Consider the following 9,787-nt stretch of genomic DNA (forward strand, 5'->3'; position numbering starts at 1 on the left):
TATTCGCTCACATGTCTGCCCTCGTGCTAACCTATCTCTTAGGAGCCATGAACCGAATGGCCATACATGTAATATCATAAATCCGACACAATACTGAAAAGATTGGTGGGGCTAAATGGAAGTGGATATGTCAGCATTTAGCCAGGGCTTCCCCAATTAAAAAAAAAATTCTTTTGTGTCTTGAGGTTTAGTTTAGTTTTTTTTTTTTTTCTATTTTTCATTAAGAATTAAGTGGGGGGGGGCGGCTACAGTAACAACTTGATGATTTTAGAAGTAATCAGTTTTTGAAGGGATATCCTATTGGGAAAAGAAAAGTTGATACTTAAGACAAGGCAAATTAATAGAGAGTAATTAGTTTCGAAGCCCGTGGTGAATCACTGTTGAACAATGTATTCCTAAGCTCTGGCCTGGGTATAACAGAGTTCATTCACAGCTTATCTCTTCCATCCGAAAGCACTTAAATTAAAGAGGAGGGGTTGTGTGGAGCAGGAGAAGCCGATCAGCGGCTACATGTGCTCACTGCTCTTTCAGAAGATCCAGCTTTGGTTCCCAGCACCCCATGGGGCTGAGAACAGCCTGTAACTCCAGTTCCGGAGAACCAACCCCATCTTCTGGCCTCCAAGGGCTTATGCACACACATGCTGCAAATAAACTCAGGAAGACATGCACACACACACATAAAAAAAAATCAGTCCGTTTTCAAGGTCAAGGTGGCATAAAACCAAGTAGGATCTGTGAGAATAAAAAAAGCAAAGAATAGTTCTTAAAACTGGAGCAAGCCTTGCTTATGACTGTTTGTTAATTTGTTTACTGATCTATCCTAGCTGGTACTACAACTCAGAGGCAGAGCTCTTGTCTAGAATGTGTAAGGCCCCAAGTTTAACTCCTAGCACCCAAAAAGATCAAAAGCAGGGAGAGGTCTGAGGATGTATAGCTCAGTAGGTGGTGAGCGGTGATGTGGAAGTGGAAGATGAATAAACCCTTTCCTCTTCAACTTCCTTTTGGTCACAGTGTTTCATTGCAGCGATAGAAACCCTAGGACAAGTACAAACCTTTCTCTGCTTGAGGACCCATTTTTGGATGTGTTTTCTGACTCTCCACAGTGTCAGTACATATATTTGCATCAGTGCGTGAGAGATGTCCTCAGAGCGAGGAAACTGCGGAACGAACAAGAAAACCCCCTGTTTCCCATCTATGAAAATGTGAATCCAGAATATCACAGAGGTAAGAGCTGACCTCGCTAGCTTGAATGTCACTCACTTTTAAGTTCAATTTCTCAAAATGCGCTGTCTGGAAACTAGTACTAGTTCAATGCTCCTCCAGCTTCAACCTCCCATTTCTTCTTTTACCCAAAAGAACCCCCTCCCAAAGGTGCAGCAGAGAGGAGAGGCAGAATGGGAACGGTCAATCCACAGTTGAGCAGAAACTTGGTATCAATAATTTTTTTTTCAGTGCTGGCATTAATACCCAGGGCTCACACATGGCAGGCAGATTCTCCGACAATTGGCTACACCCCTCTGTCTGCCTAACTCAGCATGCTCTCTACAAACTGCTTTTCCTTAATATTTCTTTTCTGAGAGATCAAACTGACCACTAGGGAGAGAAGGCACTAAAACTATAACTGGGAGTTCAAACTACAAAACTGATGCAAAATGAAAAATTTGGCAATCAGGTTTTCAGTGTCTTTAATGCATTCCTAACTGTGACCGAGTATTTTTCCTGTTATCTTAAATATACAGAATATACTTTGTGCATAAAGCCTTTTCATTTACAAGTCGGAACGAAAAGCAGTAATGTAACAGATGGCTATGCTGGTCAGCTTGGCATTATCACAGCAAAATACTTGGGATGGCTAATGTTATAAAGCAGAAAGCTCATTTAGCATACACTTCTGGGGGTTCAAGAGAATGGCACTTGTGTCAGCTAAGTCCTGGTGAGGACCTCATAGTGAGTGGTGGACAGCAATCACAGGAGAGTGTCTGTCAGGGCAAGTGGCCAAATCTTGAACCAGGGAATAGATAGCTGGGAGATGCAAGGCCACATAACTCTATGGAGCTTCCTCCTGAGGACTCATCATATTCCAAAGGGTTCGCTATGGCATTTTCTAATACTGTCACCCGGCAGACCAAGTATTTGACTGTAATGAACCAGAAGTCATATTCAAGTCATAGCAGGAACCAGAGCATATTCACTAATAATAACTACAGTGCTCATTAAAAATGTTTGTTTGTTTTGCAGTTTGAGATAAAGGCTATGTTACCTAGACTGGCCTTCGAGTCCTAGGCTCAAGCATCCCTTCTTCCTCAGCCTTGCCATAAGCAAGACCGGAGGCACATGCCACCACACCTGGACTCAGAATAACAGTTTTGAGGATATTATCATAGTGTGGATACCCTTACAAAGAAGCTTGTCTTGGTTGCTATAACAAAATACCTGAGACTAGATACTTTATAAAGATGAGAGGTTTGGGGTGGAGATGTTGCTTAACAGGCAGGGAGCTCTGGGTTCAACCCTCATGACCACAAAGGAAAGAAAAGGAGTCCATGGATATGCTGATCCCATGTATTTGGCCTTTCGTGGGGTCCAGCAGCTAGCCGCATTCACCAGGTGAGAGCCTACGGTGAAAGGGACAATGGCAGGGCGCTAAGAAGGAAGCAGGCTTGTTCTTTGATGACAACCTATTCTTCCTTTGGAAGCTGATTCAGTCCTGTGAAACCAGAGTGAACCGGAACGGGTTCCCTCTGAGGGACCAACTGTAATCTCCCAGTGAGCAGGTCACCTCCCACTCCTTTCGAGTCCCACCATTACAGTAGAGATCAAACATCCACTGAGTGAGAACCCATAGCTCAACCCTGGCTCAATGCAGAACGTAAAACAGACAGAAGCAATGTATGTAGGGGGAAACAAACATGGAATGGGAAGAAATCTGACAGCAAAATTAATATCTTTGAACAACACAGGACCATCTGATGTTTTTCTACTGGTTTATAAATCTTCTAGAACAAAAGCCTAACATTTTTTTCTGTTAAAAAAAAAATCAGGAACAAGAAAAAACCAAAATAAAAAAAAACTAACTTCTAACTTAGTAAGTCATGCACACCCAGCCAGTGTGTTATTTAGTAAGCTGTAGCATCTAGGGCTGCCTTGGAAATCAGATAATCTTTTGTGTTGTAAATAATCACCCCCTAATTTATCTGTGAAGTAATTTAATGTTTTTGCATATCAGTTTCTTTAAGACATTCTGGGAGGGACAGGTTGGTGGGGGTAGACGGTAAGGGTTCTTTGGTCTTGTGTTAACTTGTTTAAAAATCTTCTTATAACGAATCTTGGGTGTGCCTGAAAGAAGCTAATTGTGGGCTTGAAACAGAAAAGCCGCCATCCTAACAGCTAAGCTTCAGAATGTAGTTCATATGTCACCCTGGGAAGCTTACTCTTCCTCCTGGCCTGTAGCTCCCTCTGTATCTCAGAGGCAGGAGGACATGGGTAACCAGAGTCCCTTTCAAGTCCAGGAATCTGCATTTCTAAATGGAGTGAGCTGGCCCACAGTGAGGCTCTATCCTGAATCACACAGAGCTTTAGCGATGTCCGTCAGTGTCTCCCATGTAGAAATTTCATAACTAGGATAACGGAGACAGTTGCTCTATAGCAGTGGCTCTCAATTTCCCTAACACTGTGCCCCTCTAATACAGCTCCTCATGGTGTGGTGACCTCCAACCATAAAATCATTTCAGCTGCTACTTCGTAACTGTGCTTTTGCTACTGTTTTGCTGCTGGTTGAACAGCTGCTCTACAGTTTCTAACCATATCATCTTTGCTCCCAGATCCAATCTACTAGAGACGTTAAGAACACACCTGAAGATCCCCTGGATAAACGTTTTTCACTGTGTGACTTTTAAAAAGGAAACCTTGCTTCATGCCCTGCAGAGGTGCCAGCTATTTCTGTTGATACTATGTATAATTTATTAATCTGGAGAATGTTAAAGAATTTATGTAATTTAAAGGTAACAGATATTATTGTATATACTTGTATTTTGTAGTTCCTTCTGTAAATATGTATTTTTCATAATGTTTAAAATTAAGGTTTATATAATACTATTTTTTTGCACACTAAAGTGTCCATGGCTTGTTCTGCATAAACCGATCCCACCTATACGACAGGTGAAATGTGTGCCGAGGAAGCTGCAAGAACAATCCCTGGGGCTGTTTCTTGCCTATCTCGATATTCACTGGGTAAACCAAAGTCAGAGCTAGAGAGAGCATACCAGAAGCCCAGCTTTGCTGAGCTGCTTTTTCACGAAGGAACCTCAGGACCTAAAGAGTGTAACAGTCAAAGAAAGATTAGGGCAATGGCTACACCTCTGTGATAGACCATATGCCAAGAAATTAAAAATAAACAAATAAAGGATTAGACAGCACCAAAGCCGAGCTAGGTGTTGTCTAAACTAGAAGCTTGTTGGCTGACTCCTCCCGGAATTACAAGCCATGGTCACTCAAGGGCATTGAAACTTGCAGCGACTGAAGAGTGGAAGGTTCTGATAGTGAGTGATACTAAGAGATGTGAGGTGTACCTTGTGACAATGCCACCTGTACCTCTGATGGAACCTCAAGCACAAAGCAGGCTGCATGCCTGCAGCAGCCGCACTTGGTTTTCCTTCGGAAAGAGCTACAGTGAGTGGTAGGTCATGTTCCTGATCAAAGAAAGCACCGTCTACCAACACATTCATAGAAATAGCTACAATATCACCTATAGGATTAAACAATGGTAAAAAACAAGCAAACAAACAAACCCCGGCTGTCCTTAATCAAAAAATCCATCCGAAGATCTTTTTTAAATAAGTCGGTGCAGTTAAAATGTTGTCTAGTACACTCACCTGAAGCTTCGTTTAATATGAATGACACCACACACACACACACACACACACACACACACACACACACGATCTAACAAGTTTACCTTTAAGACCTGTGCTTTATTTTGGATATTAATAATTCCAGTGAATCAGAAAGTGGACATTGACCAAATCAAGACTCAATTCAAAGATGTTTCCTGAGGAAGGTATGGAAAGAGCAGTGTGGTCGCCTGAGTGACCAGTCACATTTGTTAACTTCAGGGCTTCGTGGACAGAAACACCACGTTTCTCTCCAACGTTTGCTGCATCCCATAAATTCCAATGGTAAAACAGATATAATTGGTATAGCAATTGAAAATGTTTAACTATAGCTAAGGTCATTGTAACCTTAGTTTGTGAATATATTGTGATATCCAAAAAATTACATAACTCCGCACCCAACCTGGACATTTTTTTATGGTGCATCTGAAGCTCATAGAAACAGAGGAGCAGCTCCTAAGGATTCCCCCCGCTGTCCTCCCCCCACCCCCCGGTCAGAACTCAGAGTCCTCACAGTGTCACTGTGCTCTGTGTGAAGACTGACGCTATGAGGCTCTGGTCTTGTGTCCAGAGATGCATCAAATGTTTTGATCATTTCATCAGGAGAAAGAGGAAGAGAGGTATAAGCATGGGGACAGGCAACTAGAGAGAAAATAGAGGTCAGACATGGTTTTGCTTGGTGTCTGTTAGGAATCATGTTTCTTAGAGGAAGAAGAAAAGGCTAGGCTCAGGGAGCAGCCATGAGGTAGCACGTTTGTGTGTCCACTTCCCCCTCCTCCTGAGAAGAGGAAAACAACAGAGTTGTAAAGTCATGTAGCTCGGAACAAAGCATGTTGATAACCTGGAAAGAGAAGTTCATTTTCGTTCTGAGAGAAGTTCCAGCAAGGGCCTGCCTAAAACAGGCTAGCACTGTTCCAAAATCTTTGTCCTCAAGGAGAATGCACAATGGCAATGAGAGTAGCTCTCTCTCTCTTTCTCTCTCTCTCTCTGCCCCCCCCCAGTTGTAATACAAATCTAGTTGATCTACTCATGGACTTTAGCAGAGAGCGGGGAACTGTAGGGTAGAATGCTTGCTTGGCATGTGGAGAGGCCCTCGGTTTAGTCTCAGGAGCCACAAAATAGGTAAGGAGAGAAAAAGAAAGGTTTCTTTGCCATTTGCTCCATAGGATGCATCCGCATTTAATTGCATCATGAGGCTGTGTCTTGGTAAACACTCCACTTCCTGCCTTGGGGAGCACCCTGTCTGCACCTGAGTGCCTCTCTTTAATCATCAAGGCTTCAAGGTACTTCAAGGCCATCAAACCTTAAGAGAGTCTGTTTTGCATCTGAATAATTATTTACCCAGGTTCCTTATAATTAACTCCTTTAATCTCTTCACATTAAATCAATTTCACATTATCATTCTGCTTTTCTCTGGAAAGCTGCCAAGTTTTTCCACCCCTGAATCAGATTTTCGCAGATGCATCTCCCTGTCTGGGCTCTCAAATGTTTCTCTTGAGGCATTCCCCCCCTTTAGTGCTGGGGTCCCACGTTGCTTGCTGATTCTTCCCATTGGACAGTTCACTGGGTCAGTTGGATAGGATTCTATCTTCTGTTCATCTCGTCTCCTTTCACCCCTGGCTAACATTCCATACTCTCAACATTACAGAGGAGTGATCAAGACCTAATTTTTCAGCATGAAAACGGGAGCAATACAGCAACATGGGGTTAGATATATTTAGGAGGCTCTGTAATTAATTTTGTTATTACTCCTTGGAAGAAAGCCCAAAATGATATGAGAAAATAATATGAAGTGGTTCAACAGATGTCCAGCATTACAAAAATAGGGTTGCATGTCACATTTCACACTGCTTCTCTTATCTTGGTGTTAAGGCTCTAACATCTTATACTGAACCGATCCCTTTGGAAAAAAAAAGATCTGCCATGTCTAAATCCTTGGTCAGTTAGTTTATGCTATTTTGGGAAGCTGAATTCTGAAGTCACTAGATCTATATATTTGCCTTGGAGTCCCAGCCATAGACCACTCTAAAATTTTTGTTCACACAAGCTGCCCAGACCAACCTGACCATGCCACACTGAATAGGTAGTAAGTAATAAGCTGCGTGGTTTAAGAAACAGTTTAGAGGTTTTCTGAGTTCTGTTCCACTGGCTAAATAAACAAATGAATAAATGTAATTGACCAGACGAGAACAGTCCGAAGGCATGAGCAGTGCCCCCGAGCAGGCTGTCATCCCTGAGGACTCGGTAGAGAAATGCCACACCTGCTTGAATGCCCCGTTACCATTCCGAAGATCTTTAATCAAGCTTCAGAAAGCACAACCAGTGTTCAAAGAACACTTCACAGCAAAGGAAACTTTAGACCATGACTGCAGAGGGGAAGTAAAATGATGCAAAGAAAGGAAACTATTGGAGAAGAGCTCACCAAAGCAGACGCCAGGAAGACAGAATGGTAGAAATGGTAGAATGGTGTGTCTTCCTTCCTTCCTTCCTTCCTTCCTTCCTTCCTTCCTTCCTTCCTTCCTTCCTTCCTTCCTTCCTTCCTTCTTTCCTTCCTTCCTTCCTTCCTTCCTTCCCTCCCTTCTTGTTTCTCTTAAAATCTCATTATGTATTTCTGTTAGGACAGATGGAATGAGCATCCCTAATACCGAAATCTGAAACTCAAAATGCTCCAAAGTCCAAGGCTTTTTGAGCCCTGACATGAAGCAGTGCTAAGTTCTACAGCCCCATGTGATGCCTCAGTCAGACACAAGCACATTAAAAACCACCATGTGAACCTAACATCAGCTTTCTGTGCAGGGTACACAAGGGACAGAAATGAACACATTAGATACACATTCAAGATTCATATTATATTTATTCAAAAATTCCAAATTTATTTTAAAATCAAACAGATTCTGATCACAACCATTTCAGGTCAAGGCTCTCCGACCTGTTACTATTGTTGGGATTCACTATGACTATGCTGGTTGGGTGATCTAGCTGATCTAGCTGATTCAACCAGCTTGAACTGGTTTTTTAATTACACATGTGTGTGACTAAGTTTACATGTTTTGTCATTGTGGACAGAGCACCTTATAGTCTTATAGTGCAGGTTAAGTTTGAGAGTGTTTGGCCATTTCAGTTGAAATTCAGGGTGACATTCGATGCCGCCATGATAACAGCAAAAAATCTGTTCTCTTCTAAAAATGTGTGTAGCAGTGAAAACACTTCTGGCTGGAAAAATACTTGACTTGTAGGGAAGCTTCCTTGGAATAAATGTATGCATTTTTATTCTTTTAAGGACTGTCTATATAGATAAATTCATTAAGTAAAAAAATTGTTGGTGAATGCTTCCCTAAATGGAAGTTTATGTAATGGAAATAAAAGATCTATTAAAAGATTTACCAAAGATTATTTTTTAACCTATACGCCAGTGCACATGATATTATATAAGACACCAAAGAAAGTTGTTCAAAACTGTAAATAGTGTCAGATAAATGTAATGTAACCCTTCTTAGAATAGTCACAAGAAGGATTTGTTTGGGCTGTTTTCTGCCTCAAGTAATGTTCTTTAAGAAGCACCCTCTTTGCCCCAACACCAAGCTTTTCTGTTATGTCTGAGACATATTTCAATAGCTACATGTGTAAATATGCATCGCACTGAGAAAGGAGTGTGTGCCTTAGAACGCTAGTGGAGATGACCAGCCTCTATCTGGCAGTTTGTGGGATGGTCTACAACCAGAGTTCAGAGTCTTCTGGTCTCAGCCACACTGACAAGAGAGGGCACCAATGCCCCCACTAAAGAACACTTCATCTTGGCTGTTGCTTGTGAGGCTCAGTTCTCCAAGAACAAAGAGCAGGTCCCCCTGCTAAACTGCCAGCATATTGACAGTAGTTCACAGCTCACATATCCTGCATTCTCGGTGTAGAGCAGAAGTTACTTCCAGCTGTGTGCTTTGGCTGTTAGATCATGCCTCCTAATTCTAAAGTCTACAAAGGTGCACTTAGCTGCTCCATCATCTGTGCGAAGCATAAAACAATGTAAATAAACCCAGCAACTGAACTTATTTATGTTCTATAATAGAGCATCCTCGTGGTTTTAAAATCAGTTACATGTTCTCTGCAAATCTAGTCAAATGGCAGCGAATCTATTTTTTCCTACTGCTGCATCTATCCACACTATTATATTTGTAACCAATAATGTCTGAACAAAGAGCCTCATCGGCCTTTTTAGTTAATAATGTATGTGCTTAATATATTTTCAGATTTGTAATTGTGGCTAAAAGAAAGCTGTATGGGATCTGTACAAACCCCCACCAATGTAGGAATAAAACTGCTGCTCATTGAAAGAGAGTGTCGTGTCTTCTACTTGAACGTTTTTTGTTCATCGCTTTGAATCATCCCCTGCTGAAGAAAAAGTTCAGAAGTGGCTGTTTCTCAGTTAGAAAAACCTTTCAGGCCATTATCATGATGACCATGGCTGTCTTAACATGCGTTCCTGTCTTGAGGACTTGTTTTCCCAGGGCACTGTGAATGCATAATGGACTCTGCCTTTGGCTGTCTCTGCCTGAATGCTTGTTTTCACTTCTATAGTTCATTAGTAACCAAAACACCATCCATGGCCGACAGCGCTGGTGCGTTCTCAGAGGCACTTGCTGGAGGAATGGCTGGGACCCCTTCAGAAACTCCGTCTATCAGTGACATTTGCTAAAGAGCTGCTATGCTGCCTTACAGAACTATGAGCTTGCCCCTCTGCCTCTTTCTCATTTCTATTGAAAGATCAGTGTCCTTCACAACTCTCGAATTTAGTTGGGTTTTCCCCTTCTTTTGTTTTGTTTTGCTTTGTTATTTTTCTGTAACATCTTACTCTAAATCCCTATATATATATATATATATATATATATATATATAATGACAGA

The 9,787-nt window shown here is 41.8% G+C and overlaps 1 protein-coding gene across 2 annotated transcripts in view; it reads left to right on the forward strand.

The window, feature by feature from the left end:
- Positions 1–9,217, forward strand: part of Ptprb (protein tyrosine phosphatase receptor type B) — a 107,574-nt gene extending 98,357 nt beyond the window's left edge. For both annotated transcript variants that reach the window (XM_021656151.2, XM_021656152.2), the window contains 2 exons: positions 1,104–1,224; positions 3,822–9,217. In XM_021656151.2, the coding sequence (XP_021511826.1) occupies positions 1,104–1,224; positions 3,822–3,835 (135 nt within the window). In that variant the 3' untranslated portion in view covers positions 3,836–9,217. The remainder of the gene's footprint in view (positions 1–1,103; positions 1,225–3,821) is intronic.
- The last annotated feature ends 570 nt before the right edge of the window (positions 9,218–9,787 follow it).

This window comes from Meriones unguiculatus, chromosome 2, assembly GCF_030254825.1.
Source record: "Meriones unguiculatus strain TT.TT164.6M chromosome 2, Bangor_MerUng_6.1, whole genome shotgun sequence".
Classification (NCBI taxonomy): Eukaryota; Metazoa; Chordata; class Mammalia; order Rodentia; family Muridae; genus Meriones; species Meriones unguiculatus.